The sequence below is a fragment of the Alligator sinensis genome, unplaced genomic scaffold (assembly GCF_000455745.1).
Source record: "Alligator sinensis unplaced genomic scaffold, ASM45574v1 scaffold78_1, whole genome shotgun sequence".
Classification (NCBI taxonomy): Eukaryota; Metazoa; Chordata; order Crocodylia; family Alligatoridae; genus Alligator; species Alligator sinensis.
Genome location: NW_005842171.1, coordinates 265,549 through 287,761, shown reverse-complemented (window position 1 = coordinate 287,761; position 22,213 = coordinate 265,549). Strand labels below are relative to the sequence as shown.

Here is a 22,213-nt window from a genome sequence, read left to right as displayed (position 1 = left end):
ATCAAAGCTACAACATCACTCCAACACTGCCAATTATTTTTCAGAGTTTGGATTATACTGAGAAGTTGATGGCACCTTTTGTACCTATCATATTTCAGGTGAGTTTTCAAGCATTAATTTTGGCTGGTTCTTTGACCTAAAATGAATAGTACTTCTTTAAAAGGAATCCCAAATATTGTTCCTGGTGAGCCACTACACCCCACAATGAGCTGTGCCCCCCCACCCCAGCCCACCCACTTTTCCCATATAGTATTTGATTTGTGGAGTAGGTTTACCAGTGTGTTCTGGTTCCACTGTCCTAATAGTGATTCAGAAATCCTCTTCATTGTAACAGATCTCACACTTTGTTAACATACTTTTATTTTGTGGCTTAAATGCTAAAATTGAATGATGATATAGAGACTTGTAAAAGTTGTGTGTATGTTAGAAGTAGAAAAATACATGTTAAACACTCGGGGGTGGGGGGTTCTGCTTCTTAGGATGAAGCTGTTCATGGAAAACCAGGAGGAGCTCAGGAAAAAATCACTTCTCACTTAAAGCCTCATAGTTCTGCCAGTGAACCCTCCCTCTCACGGCAGCGACGAAAGAAGAAAAAGGAACTAGCTGACATTTGTTCGGAAAAGGTGCAAGTGAATAAAAGTAGCTTAAAATTGACAGCATTCTGCTTTTTTAGCCTCTTCCTATCCTCTAACATGTATAATGCTTTTTAGACCCTTTCAAAAAGAACATGTTTAAAATAGAACATGGTTCATGAATAATCTAATTTCCTAAATGTTCATATAAGTGCATTCATAACAAAATGTGGAACTATTGACTTTGGTAAATGTATTTTTGTTCTTTTGAATGGGTATTAACTAAACATGGCCAAAGAGGGAGGTGGGAGGATATTAAAGTAGATAAAGAACAAGGGACAGGGATGGAGTTGAAAATGTATTCACTTCATTTTGTGTCCTCTGATAGAACCTGGAATGAAACCCAAGAGACTGGATTTAGTACTTTCCTCACAGACTTGTGCTTCTACTTCCAGATTTCATAGATTTTTTTTAATTTGTTGAGAGAGAAGACTGTGACCATGTACTGTTTCTCTCTAAGTTCAGTGCAATTGCTTCTCAGCCTCTGCCTTCTCCACCTGATGTGGATGTGAAGATTACCCAAAGCCATGCAAATCAACATGTTGCTGAAGTCTCAGATTCTGTAAATAGCATTAAAAACAGTCAGATGTTAATTTCAGAGGTTGGTACTAAACATTTTATTTGCAAGTTTTGTTGTTTTCTTCTGAGCAGTTTTCTCCACAACCACGTGCATAGTGAGGTAAGGGAAGAAAGACGTAATTGTAGCTGTCCTCCCTGACTGAAGTTCTGCCTTTTTAAATGATAGATTCCCTCTCATAACTGAAACAGTTATGAGAAGCTGTTGGAGGCTCCTTTCATGCAGGGCTCATTGAACACTATGGGGAAATTAATACAATCCATGCTAAACAAGTTGAGAGCCATAGTTAATAGCCATCTTTTTCCAGAGGCATTAGGATGAAGGATTTTTGTTTCACATGCTGCGAACTGCAAAAAACACTGTGATTACCACGTTAATGTTCATTTGATTTATTTTAAAGGATCGACCCCTGTCAGCAAGAGAGAGGAGGAGACTAAAACAGTCACAGGAAGAGATGTTTCCTTCTGGTAACTTGTATTTGCATGTTGACTCTTTTACATGCAGAGCCTTATGCCTTCTCTGTGGAGAACTACAGTCTGCTTTTTAGTATATTTTCCCCCCAAGCGATTCCTTAAGATGTACTTTTAGTGTTAATAGGAGCTTTTATTTAATATAACTATTTTTCTAAGGCTCATTCTGTATTATGCATGGTGGCAACTTGTATCTGAAATATGTGGGAAGAAGAGGAAATGCATTTTTCAGCTAGAAGTGTTGTCTTCTGTTTAGAAAAACAGATTACTCTACTTCCCAGTGCTATGTTCTGCCAGGTTTTAGCTTTTCCTTTCATGAGCCATGGAATTAATTCAAAATAAATGTAAACAAATAAATACTGTTAAAAAGTTTGTCATTCTTTCAGTGTCTGATGCAAAACGAACATCACATAATGCAGTTGCTGAAGCAAAATTACATGTGGAAAATCGTATTAAAGTTTCTCAGTCCTCAACAGAGTCCAGTATTTCTCAGGTAAACTGGGGTCATCTGCTTTTTAAATATTTAAATACAGGCCTGTGTGAGAATCAAAATGAACTGAGGAACTTGTAACACAAAAATTATTTACTGTAGAGAGCACATAGCCAATAAAACTACACAGCTATTCTGAAGCTGTTGCCTCCCAAAAAGTTATGAGTTACAGTTGCTGCCAATCGCTTACCTCATATTTGACAGCAGAATTAAACTGATTTAGCCAATCACAACTGACACATTTTCACCCTTATGCATCAGAAATTAAGGATTGAACGGGCACAAAGATGGAGTTGGTAAAGTTCAACTGGAGAGCAACATGATGGAAGCATGTGCTGCCTCTTTCTGGGATATGCTTTGAATGTAGATAAATGGGACTTCAGTTTCATTCTATTAGTTGCAAAAAATAGCTTTGTTCGTTCATGCATTTAGATTGGGCTACTTCCTGATTTTGTCTGAAACTCATTTTGCCAAAACTACATTTAAAAAAAAAAGGAGAAAAAAAAATCCCACAAGTGAAGAAAGTAAAAAAATTAGGTATAGAATGAAAAATCTATCATTTGAAAGGGCACACCCGAAGTTGATCATGCTTTTGGCAAAATGTGTATGGTTATGTGCTGACAAAAAAGTAATAATTGTTAAATTTTAAACTTTACAATGTCAATAACACGTAGCTTGAAAAAACCTCTGTACTTGCAAATCAAGGAAAATTAGATTTTGCTTATGGCGCATATATATAAATATGCTAATGTGATGCAGTTTTTTGCATGTTGTACTAAAAATTGAACTCACTGAATTGTGGAGATGCGTATGTAAAATTTAGGTTGAAGCCACCTAGAAAATGTTAGGGAATACTGAAGTTACTGAACAGAATAAAAATATTTCTGTAAAGATTGATACCTTGTAGTCCAACAATAATTGCTCTTATAATGTAGTTTAAAATTCATTGCCTGAGAATTTATCAATACGCCCAAATTACAGAACTTGAAACAGAGGCTGTGTAAAATACTTAATGAATCATTCCATTTTAAATAGAAGTGAGTTTTAATATGCTAATTAAATTAGCAGGTGTATGTGCTTTGACAAACCTATTAACAACTCTTGGTCTTAACCTGTAAACGTCCATTACAATTTACTTACCCAGTTAACTCTTATTTAGTAAGTTATACTTGATGAAAATTGTTTTTTTCCTTAATTCAAAGAACCCATGTGTTATTGTACAACTGCTTTGATACAACCTAGTTTAACTGATTACTTAATTCTACAAAAGATCTAGGCATTAGCTGTGTTTGGTCTGAGCACAAAAGGCAGGTGAAGTCTTTGGGTAGAGGCAATATCTTTTATTAGACCAACTAAATAGTTGCAAAAAAGTTTATTTGCAAGGTTTCTGACACACACGTCCTTCCTCAGGCCAAAAAAAAGAAATAAAACATGGTGAGAGATATAAAAAATGGTCAGAAATCCTTTGCGTGTGAAAAAAGCCAGTCTTTAGAAAGCTGTTCTTCAGGAATGCAAATTTAAGAGGGTTGCAGGGAACAAAAGGAGGTTGTTTACTTCTAGGTATAAGATGTCAGCCAGGTGGGGGGAAGAGGGGCACAAAATCAATGTTAAAAATTAGTCCTGGTTGTTGGAATTTGGCTTTTTTCCTCTTCTTCACATTTTGAAGATTCTATTTCAAATGGCAAAATGCAGTATCTTCCATATTTCAGGGATCTAGGCAATAGTCATGTTGGTCTGATTGTAATTTTACAAAGTAATTTATTTGTTTTATCTTGTCTATGATAGAAAAAAAAAACAACCCATTGCCTATCTGATGATGAGATGAGCTCTTCCACAAGCTCCACAGATAAGTCGGATGGAGATTTCAAAGCAGGGTAACTGTCTTCTCTGCCTATAGTCATTCAGTAGTCATTTGTCTGCAATATCTAGTACTTTATACTGCTTTGATTTGATGTGGAAAACTAGAAATGCATTCTCATATTTGATGCATACATCCTGAATCAAATCCCTTTTGAACATTTGATCATTGGCGTCTCTGACTCAATTATTTTCAACCTACCCTGCTTAACTTATTGGTGTGTGTGTAATTCGCTGAAACCAAGGGCATTGCAAATGGTTTACTATGAAATCCATTTACCAGTATGAAAGCAACTATTAGTTTCAAAGGTGCTAGCATGGTTTCACTTCAAATGGGAACAAGATTGAAGTGTTTATCAAGAATCTTGACTTCCTTACATCTTTCTTTACATTTTTTTACCATAGTACCAGTGTAGATTAGGCTAATGTGGCTGACTTGATTGTTAATCACTGTTGTTTAGACTAGGTCAGAGTAACAGATAGATTAAACTGATGCCCTGTCTAAACTAATGTGCCTACCAATGGAGCTGTGTATCAAAAAAAAAAACAACCCCAAAACCACAACTGTTCTCCCCCACCCCCGCCCCTCCCCAAATATAATGGCACCTATAGATAGGGATCTCTAAATCACGGAGGAAGTGCTCCTCACAGCAGCTCCTTTAATTTTTTTTCATTCCACTGCTTGCTCCTCCTCCTCCCCCCCCCCTGCCACCCAAGAGGTGGATAGCCCTGTCAGCCACGCTGATCACTGGGGAATCAAAAACTGTGGTTTTAAATATGCCACAGCTTTTGCCTCCTTGCTGGTGATCCACGAAGGGGCACCGGTGGCCCCACCACTTGCTGCTGACCAGAGAGGAAGCAAAAACCATGGCGTATTTAAAATGTCAGTTCTTCCTTCCCTGGCAATCAACAAAAATGACCTGGCTGGTGGGGCCCCTCTGCCAATCAGGGCCAAGGGGGGCAAGTGGCAAAAATGAAAAAAATTAAAGGAGCTGCTTGCTGCAGGGAGCACTTTTTCCATGATTTACAGAGATCCCTACCTATAGATATCAAGTTTCTGAAAGCTCACAATAATTGTGAACTGAAACCTGGGCCTTGAATTAGGTCTTGTTTTATGTTCTAGAAAAAAACATACAAATGAAATGGATGATTTGGTTCAGCTTATGACTTGGACCCTGAAAATGGACTCTAAAGAGAACTGTGAACACCCCTTAATCCCAACCCCTGAATCAGAATTCAAGTTTCAAAAGAAATACAGGGACACTCTTATCCTATGTGGAAAAGCATCTAATGAACCAGAGGAATTCAGATTTGAAGAGTTTCCTTCAGGTTAGTAGTTCTGTTCATACTTTAAAAAAGAATAGCTCTGACAAGGTCCATTGACCATCACTGGTCAACAGAGCACTTACTGGTAGTCCACAGAAAGCTGTTGGGTTACATTGGTACAGGTTCTCCTTGTAGCTGTTAAATATCATTGAAAGCAGTACTTTTCTGTGTAAGCAATTGCTGTAGCTGCCAGGAGGTGAGGTGATCTTTGCAAATGTAAATAGAGGGGAGAGATGGTCTGAGTGTTATTCATCAACCTGTGAGCCAGGCTATGGACTTCTTAAAATGAACTGTTCAAAATCGAAAATCAAAGTTTAAAGATTTCAGTATGTTTTTAAATGTCAAAATAGTTTTTCATAAAACTTCTTGATCGTGGGTAAGACCCAATATCTAAACCTGAAGGCTTTAAGTGGGTGCAGAAGTTCATTATGCATCTCATCACAGAAATGGGGTTATTTTTTTTTTTTGCAGCAGTTCTTTTTACCTGAATTGACAAGTGCAAAGCTAGAAGCCATCTTTCAAATTCAGACCTCTTACTGAGTGGTTATATTCTGAAAGGTGACACTAGAAATGATGTTGTATGATTGACTCCATATAATATCAAAATATCAAATATCAAATCAGTTTACAAGCCAAAGGATGAGTGAAAAAGCTAAACCTGAGGTCTGTTGATCTAAATTTTCCTTGTCCTGGTTTTGCATGTTTTAAATAGCCAACATAATATTGGAAAGTAAGTTGAATTCTACTGTTTTGCCCCTCACCAAAACAAATGCTTAATTCTAGTGTTTTTCATTGTTTTTTAATTCCACATTTAACTCTTTTCTCTGGTAAGGGGCAAAGCCAGAATAGAATTCAGCTCAGTTTGCAATATTATGCTGGCTCACATCAAATGAGAAAAAAACTGATAAAGATGTTTGATCCCAGCAATGCAGTTGGTTCAGTAAAAGATACAGTACTAAAAAATCGTTGCCTCTTGAAAGTGACATTTTTGGTCCGCTTTGTTTTTCATCGTAATTGTACCTTTTTAGATTTATAAAACAGTGATATCACTGGCTCAGAAATTTACTGCTGGCCCCTTGTAAATAGAAACTACCATTGAATGTTTGGTTGACACATCAATGAAATTCACACTAAAAATAAAATCACGTTTGACTCGATCAGATCTTTTATCTGCATTTGTTCATTAATGAAGGAATTTAGGGCACTGAAAACAAATCACTGCCTTAAATCTGGCTTGTGTCAGTAGTGACAATGTTATTTTTAGATTATTTCAATAGCCAAAGTCAAGACATAGCATGCTCTTGGTTCATTTCCTAATGGAAACCTTCCGGTATCATAAAATTACTGGCATAGGGAGGTTGAAAGGCCACTGAGGCTTGAAAGGAAGACTAGTTTATGTTGGTGTAAATAAAAAGTGAACAGATGGCATAAATACTTACACTAGTGTAACGTAATCTAATGTGGTACAGAATTACCTTGATAAAAATGAGGGGTAAAACTACTCCTGTGTGTGTAAGATCTGTTTCCATCCTGGAGCAGCCATTTGCTCAATCCAGACAGGCTGTTACATGCCTTCATCTAGTAGCAAGGCCATATGATAGTATCTGCTGTGAACAGCCAACCCAGATAGCTACTCATCTCTGTACTCTGGCTCCTAGTGTAATGTACCCCAGCATACACTGATATTAATGCTTCATGTCCTGAAGTATGTTGGTGGATGGCATTATTGCTACCAGTGCTGTTTTTTCAGTACAGTAATTATTAAATTTTTAATTCCTTTTTTAAGTGTAAAATGATTGAAATGCACTTAAGTGGTTGTAGGATTTTAGTTGTAGGATCTACCCTTTGATATGGAACTGCTACTCCAAGCTACCTTTTTGTCAAAAGTATGTTTTCTAACTATGATTGCAGAGAGAACCTTCCAAACATACCTGCAGGACACACATTATTTTATGCTCTGAGGCCTTCATCCTGCAAACTGGATTCACGTGGACTTTGCACCTCCATATTCCCCCAGTAGGGTTACTGTGTTACTGGTGATCACCCAGCTAACATACTTGTTCCACAATCCCAAACTACCTCCCCCATGGATTCCTTGGTATTGATTAGCCCATATTCAAACCCCTGGTAGGAAAGGAGCGTGTTAAAATGAACTACTTTACATTTTTTTTTAAAGATGCCTTATCTGGTCCTAAAAAGATTAAGAGAATGGTTGAAGTCTTGAGATCTGATGTGGTGCGAGGACTTGGAGTGAAACTTTTAGAGAAAGTATATGATATCATGGAGGAAGAAGATGAACTGAAGAGAGAGGTGAATTTTCCTAATGCTGCAGTCCACTAAACCTGTTTTTTTCCTTCCATGCTGTCTAAATGAGCATTTCATTTTTATATTTTAAGAAATTGATCTAACAACATAGACCCTGCCCCTGAAAAGATGTGTGCGCTTATCTGTTTGCAGAATTAGGCCATAGTCATGTATATTGAAAGCAGAAGTTGCAATCTTAATTTTAGTTCATTCTGAATTGCTGGAAAAGTTGGCTTCAATTTTTTTAGACTATTCTGAGATTGATAATTATGCCATATAAATAATAGAGTCCACTGTATTGTGTATTTTGGTTATTTGCATGCTTTTCCACAGGACAGTTTTGTGCATCTATCCAATTACATTTTACCTGGTTAGTTGCACATCAGTTCTTAACACATTTTGACTTGCTGTGTAAATTGAGACTAGGGGAGAAAAAAAGCCTAGGCTTGGTTAATCAAGTAATGTGGTGTGTCAAACTCCATCAGACCCTCTGGGCCAGATGAGTGGCATAGGTCCTGGGTGAGTGGTGTGAGGCTGCATTCAGTGTACATTCCCAGGCTGGCCCTATGGGGCCAGGTAAGTGCGCAATGCATTGGCATGTGTGTTCAGTCTGAGATCCATGGGCAGCATATTGGGCCAGATAATAGGGCCCTGCGGGCTGTATCATAGACACTTGTGAAGTAATGTAACAGTTGAGCAGTATATGGAAAGATATTATTGCTTGTAACAGACAAGTTATAACATCTCAAACTAGGAAACGTTTTTGCAATCTGATGAATGACTACATACAGTTTTTTGTTGTTTTAAATTTAATAAACGCATTTCAGTCTTTTGAGGTATACTTAACATGTTTCCTGCTATGATGAACATATCTGATCAATCAATTATTCAACAGCATGTCTGAGAGAACTGATTTGTGTTGTACAGGATTTATTTGTTATTCGCACATACATGGTTAAGTATAAAGGCACAAGAGTGTTTATGACCGAGTATCAATTGCCATCATTTTCAATGTATTTCTAACAAGTCTTAAGAACTGACAGAAAACGTATGGGGCAACTTGCAGTGCAAGGCAACGTTATGACTGGCACTTATGTCATCCATTTCGGGGGGGGTGTTCCCCCTACCCTTACTAGCATAGTTGTATTTGCATAATTTTGGAGGGGGTAGACAGGAGGGCTTTGTAAATAATACGAATCAACTTCACCATTGTCTTCATTCTTGCAGAAGATGCAAGAGCTTTGAGTTTGTGCATTCTGAAGGCAGCATTTGGCCTTTCCAAAGTGCAAGTTCATTAGAAAAATGCCAGTTAATGTCAATTAACTGGCGTTTCACCAATGAACTTCCATTTTGGAATGCCCAAATGTGCCTTCAGAGTCCATGTACAGTTTTCATTGAAATCAATAAAAATACCCAAATATATAAATCTACCTCTAGTATTTCTAAAATGTACGTAATCAAGGGTGTCAAAGATGTTGCCTACCGAGCCCTACCATCTGGCCCGTAGTACTGCCTTTGAGTCTTAGACTATGCCCTCATGCTGCATGCAGAACTGATCTGGCACAGGGGCTGAAGCCAGTGCACATGCTACACATAATACATGGGGCCAGTCTGAGGTGAATGAGGCTAGTCCAGGGCTTGCAATATATGTGGTGCCTGTAATGGCCCAGCTTTGAATGCTAGATCCAGAGCTAGTCTAGATCAGGCCTACAGACTGGCTGCACGTACTAGATCCAGTGTGCAGGGCTGGTTAGGCACAGTTTGCACCCCAAACTGGCCCTGTGCACATGATGCATGGAGCTGTGCTTGGCACGTGTTGCACATAGCATTTAGAGCTGGTCTGGCACGGACTGTATCCAGGGCTGGTCCAGGGTGTGAGCTGCATGTGGTACTCATGCTGGTCCTGCATGCTGGATCCCAGCCCACAGATTGGCCCCAAATGCTGGATCCAGCACACGGAGCTGAGTTGGTATGGGTGCCACATGTAGTGGAAATGCCCTGGACCCACCCCATATGCAGTAGCTGGGACCAGTGTGTGGTGCTGAAGCCAGCACATGCACTGCAAGCAGCATTAAGGGTTGGTCTGGGTTGTGCACTGCATGTAGCACCCATACCAGACTAGCATTGCACGTCGGATTTGGCACATGGAGTTGGTTTGTGGGCCCACAGGGCCAGATGTGTGACATCCCTGGGATAGATAAATGATAAACAGATTTCCAGTTGTTTGCATGCAAAACTTGATTACAACTGAAGTGCTGCGTAGATAAGCTAACAAAAAAGCTTGTGTACTGCTCTATATATAGCACATCTCTTGCTTCTAAAATTTTCAACCCAGATCATTTTTAAATAGTCCTTAGTTTCAGCTAAGACCACTTTTATGTTTCATTTAATCTTCTTCCCTTTCAGCCAAACAGACTGAATGGCATCCTCAATGTAAATTTTCTCAGGAGCAGCATGTGTGTGGGGGGACTAAAGGGGAAGTAAATTAAAACAACAGACTTATACTGCTTTTGTTCTAGTTACAGTTGCGGGAGCACATGGGAGAGAAGTATACCAATTACAGTGTGAAGGCTCGCCATCTGAAGTTTCTTGAAGATAATGTAAAATTTTGACCAGGTGAATGTTTTTTGTAGTTTTTTTAGAGAAAAGATGATCTAGTTTGAAAGTGTTGGGTAGGCAGTGTAGGATACTAATGATCCAGACTAACTTATAGTTATGATACTTGTTTTTATCCTTAGACTTTCCTTTTCTTGGTAAGGAGATGAACTGGACAGTGTATAGCACTAGTAATAGTCATATTGCTCTTAATACTGTGAAACTGGCCATTACATTCTCTACAGAAGAGAGAGAGTTGTTATAAATTTGGATTTATTTTTTAATTAAAGTTTCCTTATACTTTACAGAATGATTTTTATAAATATGAAAATGTTCCCAGAAACAGTGCATGTACTAAATTCTCTGTGTAAAATATTTTAACTAGATGGAAGTGTTTTTTAGGGGGGGGGGGGGTTTAGTTTAAATTTCTTACAGAACTAAACCACACCAATTGACTACGTAGGTGAAGCTACACGGTGGTACTGCCAGTATAGAATGTTGTGTAGTACATACCAATACATGTAAATACTTCTGAAAGTTTTAGATGAAAAAATTCAATATGGTATGAACAGTAGGCCTGTGTGAATAGGGAACTATTCGATTTGGATGCCAGAGATTTGATTCAGAGATCCAAAACATATTTCCAATTCAATTTGGCCGAATTGCTTCGGAAGATTCAGAGCCGATTCAGAGATTCAGCCATAGAGTATAATGGGGAATCAATGAAATATCTATAACGTTGTTGTCTTTTGGCTGATTCAAATGAAACTTGCAGGGATGGTAGCCTCTGCTGCGAGCATGACACGTGCCAAGTTTCAAAGTGATAGGTGCAGGGGTTTCTGGGAAACTGCACCTCAAATTCCTGAAAGCAAAACATGACATAGGTGACGGTGTGTGTGTGTTAAGGCACAGGGGGATGAAAACTGCAGGGATGGTAACCCCTGCTGAGGCCACCAAACCTGCCAAGTTTCAAGGTGTAGGGGTTTGGGGGAAATTGTACCTCAAGCTGTGGACAAGCAAAACTCGTGACCTGGGTGACACTGTGTGTGTTAAGGCGCAGCAGGGTGAAAGCTGCAGGCCTGCTAGCACCTGCTGAGGCCAGGAAGCCTGCCAGCTGTTACAGAGATAGGTACAGGGGGATTCTGGGGCCCTGCACCCCTAGCTGCTGACAGGCAAAACTCATGACATGGGTGCTTGTGCAACTGACTGTCTTCTGGCAGAAGCAGTTCCTGGCTCTGTATTGATTCTTTCCTCTCCTTAGCCTGTGGTTTTGTAGGTGTTAATCCTTGCTCGTTAACTCATTATCTAGTAGCTAGCTACTGTGTATTGAGCTGTTCCCTGAGTGAATCATGATTGATTGGTAACACAGTAGCTTAGCAGCCAGGCCTGCAGTAGTATTGTGTCCCATCCCGTCCCGGTTCCCCCACTCCCGTGCCCCAAGAGAGAGACAGTTGCACAAGCACCCATATCACTAGTTTTGCCTGTCAGCAGCTAGAGGTGCAGGGCCCCAGAACCCAGAAGCCCCTGCACTTATCTCCTTAACAGCTGGCAAGCTTCATGGCCTCAGCAGGGGCTAGCAGGCCTGCAGCTTTCACCCTGCTGCGCTTTAACACACAGTGTCACCCATGTCACGAGTTTAGCTTGTCTGCAGCTTGAGGTGCAGTTTCCCCCAAACCCCTGCACCGATCTCCTTGAAACTTGGCAGGCTCTTTGGCCTCAGCAAGAGCTACCATCCCTACAGTTTTCACCCCCATGTGGCTTAACACACACACACACACACACACACACACACACACACACACACACACAGAAGGTTTTGCTTTCAGAACTTTGAGGTGCAGTTTCCCAAAAACCCCTGCACCTATCGCCTTGAAACTTGGCATGCGTCATGCTCTCAGCAGAAGCTACCATCCCCGCAGGTTTCACCTGAATCAGCCAAAAGACAACAAAGTTATAGATATTTCATTGATTCCTCGTTATACCCTATGGCCGAATCGATTCAGAAACTCCGAATCGATTAAAAAAGCCTAAAGCTTCCAGCAGTTCAATTCAGATTCGTAGATTCAGCCTCCATAGCATCTCCGAATCCGAATTATGGTCTGAAGCTTTGCACAGCTTTAGTGGACAGCTGATTTATGATTTCTGTAGCTATAAAATTAATTTCAGAACACTGTCAAGTTATGTCTATATGCTACAGTATTAAAAAAATATAAAATAAAATAGGCACACTCCACAGACTCAACTCCTGATTTTTTTTTTTAGAGTCCAGGCTCTAACTTCTCTCCCAAGGAAAACAAATTTCAGTATTTATTCCTTTTAGTGAAAAAATTATAAAAACTAGGCACATTAAAATAGTTTGTGTATTTGATGTCCTCTCATCTGCCAACCTGCCTTGTTACAAGTTTTTTTTTTTTAATATTTTTGTTATATATAAGTGTGTGATGCTAGAACATGTTGCATTTGTGTTTTGGAGGCTTGTAAATTATTTTTGAGGAATAATTAGATAATCTGAATTTTCTAAAATAAATGTATCATTTTGAAAAATGTCCTGTTTCCTTTCCATTTTCAGAAAAAAAAATTGTCCTATGTAACTATTTATGACTTATTTATGTGGAGAAATGCTGAAGAATGATACTGCTTATAATTGATGCCTAAACTAAAAAGAGCAAAATTGTGTTCAGTATAGCAAAGGATGCTTGGTTGGCAGAGTACATGCTACACACAGAACTTTTTGTAGAAGTAGAGGTGACAACTTGCTCAATTCCAATTTGGGTACTTATATATTTTACTGACATAAAACTACTACTTCAAACTGTTGGGCTAATTAAGGGAGGTCAAAAATAGGGTCCCACAAGGATCTATGCTGGGCCCAGTTTTGTTCAACACTTTCAATGTTCTGCAATGATGCACCACAGACTGCTGACCACCTCCTCACATGTGCAGCACACCCACGCACCCAGGATGAGGATCTGGCAAGAGTCTATGATAAATCAGTTGTGTGGCTCCGCCACATTTGTGTGTAGAGGGGGGAAATGAAGCATAGAAGAGAAGATGATCCATGACCTGGATATGGGCACACAGTGAAATCTGCAAGTTTGCAGGTGATACCAAATTATGCCAGATAATCAAGTCCAAGGCTGATGGAGGAAAGCTACAGAAAGATCTCACTAAGCCAAGTGATTAGGCAAAAAATAAATAAATAAAATGACAGATGAACTTCAATGTCAACAAGTGCAAGATAATGCACATGGAGATAAATAACTTCAACTTATACAAAATGCTGGGTTCTGAACTACCTGTTATGACTCAGGAAAGAAACCTTGGTGTCATTGTAGACAGTTCTCTAAAACTGTCACCTCAGTGTGCAGCAGTGACCAAGAAAAGCCAGTACAATGTTGGGCATCATAAGAATGGAATTAAAAACAAAATGGAGAACATCATCATGCCATTATACAAATCTATGGTGTGCTCACATCTTGAAAACTGTGTACTTCTGGTCCCCACATCTCAAAAAGGATGCAGTAGAATTAGAAAAGGTACAGAGGAGGGTAATCAAAATAAGGGGCATGGAGCATTTCCCATACCAGAAGAGACTAAAAAAGGCTAGGAACTTCAGTTTGGAAAACAGAAGTCTGAAGGAAGGATATGAAAGAGATCTATAAAATCATGAAGGTTGTAGACAACTATTGTTTGTCAGGTCTTAGAATATTAGAACTAGAGGGCACCTACTGAAGTTAGCAGGAGACAGGTTTAAACCTAACAAGAGAAAATACTTTTTTTACACAATGCATAGTCAACTTGTGGAATTTGTTGCCACACGAGGTGGTAGAGGCAGATAATGCAACCATATTCAAAAAGAGAGATTAATTCAAGGATGATAGGTCTGTTGATGGCTATTGAACAGAATGGTTGGAGATGATTCATCTTGTATCTCTAAACCAACAGTGGTAGATGCTAGGGAGGGTACTGTATAGGGCAGCAGTTCCCAACCCTGGGTCACGGACCCAAAGGAAGGTCGCAGGGGCAATGCCGGCAGCAGCACACACAAGACAAGCCATGCCAGGAGCTCCCCCACCCCCGGGCCACCGCCGCCCTCTGCTCCCAGCAACAGGTCACAGAAAAAAAAGGGTTGGGAACCACTGGGTAGGGAACAGGTCGCTCTAAAGATATCCAGTACTCACTGCTTTCTCCTCCTATAGCATCCACTTCTGCCACTGCTGAAAAAAGTCTACTGACCTACAAACGATGACCATTGGCCTCAACCTGACCGTTTTTTCTGCTGTAACTGGAAAAAAAAATGGAGAGAAGTGTTTGGGACTGTTGGTAATAAAAAGATGCAATGAGACTGAAAGTCAGCTTGTACACGATAGTTATAAAATCAGTGATGAGATGTGGCAGGATTCTGAACTGTGAGAAGGAAGAAATGCAGTAGAATCCAGATACTAAAAAAGTGTGGAGGGGAGCAGGCACTGAGAAACACATGCACATCTACACACCCTGGTAAAGGGAAGGATTTACAAAGTATCTGGAGGTATACAGAGCCAGAGCAAACAGCTGGGTAGAACTGCTAATTAGCACCATCTAAATGGAGAAGCACTTTGATAGAAAGCTGCAGCAGGCAGCTGAGCATCTGATTCTTAATTTGGTACATCACTGTGAATTAAGTGGGTTGTGAACTATCTGAATATAAATGTTCCATTTTCTATTGTACTGGTAAGAGTAGAGATGGGCACGTTGAAACAGATTCTGAAAGTCAATCTGAAAGATAAGGTGAGAAATGACAACATTGGGATACAGCAAAACCTCAAGCTAGCTAAAAGTGTATGAGGCAGGACCAGGAGACTACTATGTGAGAATATGACCCCAACTGACAGCAAGGCAACAAGACAGCCAAGACTGCAGTGAAAAGGACTATATCAGAAAAGATATGCAAGATCTGAACATTCAATCAGAGGATGCAAAAGACTGCAACAAGTAGAGATTAATGATCAGTGACCTAGTGTGCAGGCAGCCCCTTGCACATCCAGAGTGAGGCTATTTTGAGCTATTATGCAATTGCCTCTACATAAGCTACTCAAACTAAATTGGGACAAAAGTTATTTTTTGAAATAAAATTAAAATGTTATAGAAGATGTATGATTTTTAGTTAAGGATTTGTTTTTTTAATTCAAGTTTTGCTAAAATATATCCTGGAAGACTGTGCATGTGCAGCCCTTGACAGCTTGCCAAAACTTGTTAAGTGGTCCTCCAGCCAAAATAATTGCCCACCCCTGCTTTAAGAGAAACCTGAAATGTACTTCAGATTGAAACCCCACTTACCTCCTCCCCCATTTCATTCTCCAGGGAGATTATTAAAAACGTAACCAGAAGTGATGTGTGTGTTTCTCTTAACATCAAACTTAGTGTTCCTTGAGGTAGAAGTCATAGAAAATTAGGGTTGGAAGGGATCTCAGAAGGTTATCTAGTCCAACCCCCTACTCAAAACAGGACCATCCCCAACTAGATCATCCCAGGCAGGGTAGGCTCCAGTAGAGTGATGGAAGCATATAAACAGGTTAAAAAAGCACCAAGCAAGAAAGGATATCAAAACAAGAATTTCTTAGACATGTTTAATGAAGAAAACTACTGCATTGTTACATCATCAAGGTTCATATTATTTAGGATGCCTTTTTGGTTTTCTGTCTACTGGCTTCTTATCTTCTGGTCCCGATTCCTGGACAGGTAGCCATTTTAGAGGACTGCGACGATACATAGGCCATGGAGGAAGTGTTAACTTAAATGAAAAGACAAATTGTGAACAAACCAGAAACCCAACCAAATGCTATACACAATTTATAGTTCTCTTATAATAAAAAAATTCTACAGGTTAAGGTAGAGAAAACACTTGGGGTAGAGACGATCTTTTATTAGACCAACTATATAGCAGCAAAAAAAAGTGTCTCTTTGCAAGCTTTCAGGTCTAAACACCCTTTGTCAGGCAAAGGAGAATTCAAAGATTGTAAAAGATCTCCCAGGTAGAAAAGAAACTTCATCTTGCACTGGGGAGGTGGTAAAGGATGGTGGGGTTTCCCTGGGTTTCAAAGTCCATTTGTGAAAAATTTGCTCTGTGAATATGCAGATTAGGCAGAGATTTCTCTCAACAAAGTCATGCCTTGGTTTTTACTGATATGTAAAACAAGGGTCTGCTGAAACAAAAATGGCCAAAAACCCCACTGAAATCTGACCAGATATTAACATTTTTCACAAGCAAGGGCCATGGCATTCCATCCCTCCCTGTTCTGTACACCCAATACTGCTGCCAGTTCTTGTGGCCAACGACAATGGAGAGCAGCGAGTTTGGTGACAAGTGTAAGTGGAGGCTGGAGTAAGAGGGTACAGGGCACAGAATGAAGAGGACTGGGGCATTGGGGAGGGGGTTAGTGGCACGCAGTAGAGGAATGCACAGCACAGAGCAGAAAATACCTCCAGAGTATACTACTGATTCTCTCCTTTCCCCTTACCCCTCACACTTTATCACATGTTGCTGCAGGCTAGATCCAGACTGAAGGTTTAGTTTATAAGAGTTTAATGGCAACAAACTCTAGTATAATCTTTTCAAGAGATACTTAGACTTCTCTTAAAAAACAAGAAACAAGGCTAAGGTAAGAGAAGCTACAAACCAAAAAGAATAAAGCATTCGTTCGGTGGGTTAGGTTTCAAGTATATTGTGACATTTGTATTGTATCTACGTACCTTCTGCTCCTCTAGTCACTACTTAAAATCCCCTATCTAAAAGCACCATTTCAACTGAGGAACAGTTTTTAGTATTTCATTAATGCATTTTCTGACAATGGTACTCAAAGTAGAAATAAATTCTTACCAGACAAGATAAAGCAAATCCAACCATAACTATGTAAACAGTCCAACCAAATTGTTCAGTGATGTAACCATAGATAAAGCCAATTACCTAGAGAAAAAAATAGTTAAAACTTCAAAAGTCATTTCCTGAACAAAAGAGATTAATACTGGAAGTGATCACAGGCACAAAAAATGAAAATGCAAGATTTTAAAAAAGTACTGAATATTAGCAAGTCAGGACACTTGCAAACACTTCTGCATAAACCTCATTCTAAATATTTCCCATTCTGTTCTAAAACCATGAATACCCACTATCTGTTGCCAAGTGTATTTATAAAAAGTAAAATTATCATTTCATGAATGCAATAGGAAACTGGGCAACATGTACAACCTGGGAAATAAACTTGTAAACAGTGAAGTAGTGTTTGCATGGACAGTGTGTGTCAAATGAGGACAATTTTGCTATTTATTTTAGTTTCTTGTAAGGAAAGGAAACTGCTTTTTGGTGAATTAGTTTCTAGCCAGTATGGAAAAAAGGCATTGCCTGAAAAGGAGTCTGTAGTTATCATAAATGAAATATGGGGGAAATGATGTGAAGTAGTACTGTTTTTCTAAAGAGAATTAGTTGATACAGGTTTGGGTCTGCAAACTAATGTTGGCCAGGAATCCAGGCTGTCTATGTGCTATTTAGCTAGGTTACTGAGTTTCTGTATTTTTTGAAAGGGAGAGAGTGGACAATATTAACTAGATCTCTAAATCTTAATTTGTGGAGATTAGAAAACTAACTTCCTATTTCAGAGGATTTAATAGTTCCACTGTTTATATATTTTCAATGCTGGGCATTTTAAAAGATTTGCCTACAAATGTAAGAAATTTTAAACACATTTTACATATATCAATGACATTTTCTATTAAAAGAACTCACATTGCACAAAACACACTTAGCCTTTCTACTCATGTTGGAATCCCTGCCCCCCCCCCTTTTTTTTTTTTAAAGGAAGAGGCAAATCAAGGTCAGCACATGCAGTCTTCATTTTAAGATCACAAAGACCGTTTAACCAATGAAGTTTTGTATAATGTATCTGTATACCATATTTTCTTGCATACAACATGCATCTTTCCCCCCTCCCCCAGCATCAGCCCCCCAAGTGAGGAAGCTGCTTTTCTGACTGGGAGGGAAGCATCCTGCTGATTCCTGCTCCACAGTACAGCAGCTGTGGCATTACTCTTCAGGCACCTGAGGGAGTCAGTTCTTCTTGTTCTTCAGAGGAGGTGTTAACAAGTTTCATTTTTAATGTTTTCTTGATGTTCCACTAATCAAGCTGTCTTAGAGCAATGTTGCTGTCTGCCAGCTGCTCCTGCAGAACAGGCTGCCTGCTCTGCTTGGGGCTTCTATGAACCAGCAGCAGCCAGATACAGACTGCCTGCTCTCTCAGAGTTGCTGTGAGCCAGAAACAGCTCTGCTAGGGACAGGCTACCTGTTCTGTGACTGGAGCTGCCACAGGCCAGGTGACAGCCCAGCCAAGGATAGGCTGTCTGCTCTGACCAGGGCTGCTGTATGTGAGCCAGCCAAGGACAAATCCCTGCAACTACCCTGTGGTTGTGGGTTCCCCAAGGGATTCCTAGAGCTACTGCCTTACTCACTGCTCTCTGCCTTGGCTGGCAGCTAACTGCTATTACATATTTCCTCACATACAGTATGCACCCAGATTTTCAGCCACTTGTTTGGGGGGAGAGGTGGAAAAAGGTGTAGGTTCTATGTGAGCAGGCAACAGGGCAACTGGATATTTACAGAGCAACTCTGGATCCCAGTATATAGATAGGTCTAGTTAGATGCCTGATGAATCTGTTTGTATGGAGTCTTGTAACTATTACACCAAAACTTTCGACATGGACAGCCTCAATTCCACCATATTTTTGCCTAGGTGTACAAGACCTACCACCCCCCCCCCTTTGGATCAATGAGACAGAGTCCAAAAGCCAAACCAAGTCCAGACATTCAGTGCCACAATGGTTGTAGCTTCTACCAGAGAGCAACACATAAAAGCTGCTGCTGACTGCCTAATGCCTCAGCAAGGGTACATTACTGTCAAGGTGATATTCCTTAGCCTGTCTTGAACCAAGGCATGCCCACAAGGCAGTGCAGGCTAGGCACCCTATACTCACCTTTCTCTGGAGGTTGCAACATTGTGGTATTTTACAGGAGCTATCCCCATCATGGGCAGCCCCACCACTTTGCCACCAGGCCCTCCAGCAGTCTGATGCAGTTTACAGTTATACACAAGACAAGGAGTTCTATGCGAGAAAATGTTATACAGGTCAGTCGCATCATATGCACATTTAACTTACATGAATTCAACTATACGCAGGTGTGGGGTGGGGAGGGCGGCCTGAGTTTGCACACGGCGCTGCCGCTTACCTGGAGGCCCATTATCACAGTGACAACCACTGCCTCCAAAACCTCCCGCTGTCGCCATGGAGCCGTGCCCAGAGCTGTGTGGCCGGTGCAGTGTGGTGGTGGCCGGGCAGCACGCAGCCATCCCCACCACCACCCCGTGCTGCGCCGCTGCCACCGGCCGTGCATCTCTAAGCGCAGCGCCACATGCAAACTCAAGCCCCACCCCCCCCTCCCACCCTGCGTATAGTCACCGATTTTCGCCTTACATGCTGACTTCAGACCCTAACCCCCGCGTAAGATGCGACTCCACTTCAGAGCTTAGACTGTAAAAGCCTGGTCAAATCGGTGGAACACGTCACCAAATATTTCAAGGCTTTACCTACATCATGAATACTATTTTATTCTGGGTATCATTTTAGCCAACAAAAATGGTTCTTGTAAGCTTCAGGAGCTACAACCAAAACTAACTCATAGCAATTAGACATATTACTAAAATGTCAATAATTAGCACTGCTATTTGAGAATGAAGTGTGGAGACTGAAAAGACCCATCTGTTAGTCAAAGTCCAGTCCTTCACTTTCAAAAGCAACTATGTAACAAAATCATTTCAGTAGTTTGAGCATGCTCCAGTTAGCAGTGGTAGATCAAGAAACCCATTAATAAATATTCCAGTCTCACTCCCTCCTCTTAATGGCTAGAAACCTTATTACTAATCTAAATGATATTATTTTATTCCCTTTTGTTCTTGCGCCAACACTGTACTCAAGCTTAGTTTTTCTCCCTCCGCTGCTTACCCAAGTATCTGTAGAGTGAACATATTCCCCTCTTCTCTTTCATTTTGCTAAGCTAAATTGAACTCTCTTCAGGGTAAAGGAATTAGACTTTGAATTAATTTGGAACTCCAGATTCAGAACCAGTCTTCCACACAATTTAAACAAAGTTTAAATCTATTCTGAACAAACCCTATCTGTTTTTTCAAACCATTGGTTTTCCTAAGTCTCATTTAAAGACTTAAGAACATTTAAAGACTTAAGACATCTTGTCTGCTTTGTTTCAAGCTTCAAAACACCTGCTTGAAGAAAAAAGTCAGATCCAAATCTGATTTATTTTTAGAAGGTGTCTTATATACTTGTGTGTCACCTGCCATGGTTCCACTATACTTACTGCAGAGACGAGAATGATTCCTTGAAAAATCTGTTCTGCTAGTTTTTGACCCTTGTAGTCCTATGGGGAAAAATGCATTAACAGTTAGAATTACTTATGCACATATATCCACAATTTAGTGCTATTCAGAAAGAATGCAAGAATCAGTAAGATAGAGCTGCCCTGGCCACAAAGCGTGCAGTGTAGAATATAAAACCAGATTGAAAGGTAGTTTTAAGAAATATTTGGCTCTTTACAGCTTCATACTAAACCAAGAAAATACCCCTTAATTTACTGCCTAGTGTCTCCTGCAACCCCAAGAACATATTAGTTCCCCCATGGAACCACAATGTAGGCCATATTCAGTATTAATAATATGAGAATAAAATCCCAAAGTCACAGATCTGTAAGCATCAGGAAGAATTCTTTCGTTTTTTAAAGTGATAGAACATTACATTTTTTGTTGGTATACTAGATTGTCATTTTGTATATACAGCAAAATCGTATTAGATTTTTACAAAAAGTAGCTTTGTATGTTAAAAGTTAAATGTGTCCTCTTTATTTTATCATTAGGAAGCCAGCACAGGACTCCCCCCACCCATCTGCAGATGGGAAACAGTATTTGACTATTTACAATAAACAAATAATTTCTAAAATGCCCACTTAAGATACAAAATATTAAGTAAAATTATTTGTGTTTCAAAATATTGTTCTAATTGTGTGGTGGGAAGGGGAGCACCCTAAAGAAAAAGAGGTCAAAGCAGTTTTGAGTCTCCAATAAATTCTGAAGATCAGTATATCAGACTTAAATAATTCAGACCAGGGCTGTCTAACTTATAAGGGACTGGGGGCTGCACACTGTCCAGGATGCACCAGTGGGACCACATGTTGCATGGCTACCCCCTACCGTGCAGTGGGGGCCCCATCCCAGCCCTCTGCCATAGGCTCCCTCATTGCACAGCATTTGGGTACGCTGGGCCACAGGCTCCCTCAGCAAGTGGGCTGTGCTGTGATGTACACAGCAGAAGCCTAAGGAGGGAGAAGGATCTTGGAGACTCTGGATGCTGCTGCAGTCAGAATGATGGGGGGAGGGGAAGGAAGGGGTGCTTGGCAGAAGCTTGGGGGCTGCTAATTAATCACTCACAGCCTGCAGGCATATCCACTAATTGGACAGCCCTGATTTAGACCACTTGACCATAGGAGCAAAGATTTCTGTAGGCACCAAACACCACAGGCCCCTGTATAATTCCACTCCATTCCCAAGCAATGCCACTACTGACAAGCCTGTCCAGATTTCAAGTAAGGCCTGCTTTTCACTCCTGCCTCCCAACTGCACTCATCAAATCCCTAAGTAGCCGGCAGGCAGTGGCATGTTTACACTACCACAGACCCGTCCCTCTCGTAAGCGTGCTTTGCCTCGCTCCCCAGCTCTCGGCGCTCTCCCCAGGTTCAAGCCCGCGGGAGGGGGGGAAGGGAAGGGGGCGCTGCGCTGCTGCCAGCAGGCCGAGGCTCCAGATGTTGGAGCACCTGCCGCGGCAGGCTGTGCAGTCAGTCACCGCCCGCTCAGGACGCACAGGGGCAAGT

At 40.5% G+C, this 22,213-nt stretch overlaps 2 protein-coding genes across 22 annotated transcripts in view; one reads left to right on the top strand and one right to left on the bottom strand.

Annotated features, from left to right (window-relative positions):
- NEK4 (NIMA related kinase 4) overlaps nt 1-15,614 on the top strand; it is a 56,510-nt gene extending 40,896 nt beyond the window's left edge. For 8 of the 18 annotated variants that reach the window (XM_025206779.1, XM_025206774.1, XM_025206783.1 and 5 more), the window contains 10 exons: nt 45-98; nt 480-623; nt 1,093-1,233; nt 1,610-1,676; nt 2,066-2,172; nt 3,955-4,043; nt 5,150-5,355; nt 7,529-7,662; nt 10,176-10,272; nt 12,821-15,614. In XM_025206779.1, coding sequence (XP_025062564.1) covers nt 45-98; nt 480-623; nt 1,093-1,233; nt 1,610-1,676; nt 2,066-2,172; nt 3,955-4,043; nt 5,150-5,355; nt 7,529-7,662; nt 10,176-10,268 — 1,035 coding nt within the window. In that variant the 3' untranslated portion in view covers nt 10,269-10,272; nt 12,821-15,614. Of the gene's footprint in view, nt 1-44; nt 99-479; nt 624-1,092; nt 1,234-1,609; nt 1,677-2,065; nt 2,173-3,954; nt 4,044-5,149; nt 5,356-7,528; nt 7,663-10,175; nt 10,273-12,820 lie in introns of those variants that run through there. The other 10 variants (XR_003094567.1, XR_003094566.1, XM_025206773.1 and 7 more) reach the window with 10 other exon arrangements.
- Nucleotides 15,615-15,846: 232 nt separating this feature from the next.
- The window catches only part of SPCS1 (signal peptidase complex subunit 1), a 7,041-nt gene continuing 674 nt past the window's right edge, over nt 15,847-22,213 (bottom strand). For 2 of the 4 annotated variants that reach the window (XM_006025867.3, XM_014520954.2), the window contains exons 2-4: nt 20,651-20,710; nt 17,111-17,197; nt 15,847-16,024 (exon numbers count right to left, since the gene is read on the bottom strand). In XM_006025867.3, coding sequence (XP_006025929.1) covers nt 15,905-16,024; nt 17,111-17,197; nt 20,651-20,710 — 267 coding nt within the window. In that variant the 3' untranslated portion in view covers nt 15,847-15,904. Of the gene's footprint in view, nt 16,025-17,110; nt 17,198-19,254; nt 19,384-19,997; nt 20,000-20,626; nt 20,711-22,213 lie in introns of all 4 variants that reach the window. The other 2 variants (XR_003094565.1, XM_025206756.1) reach the window with 2 other exon arrangements.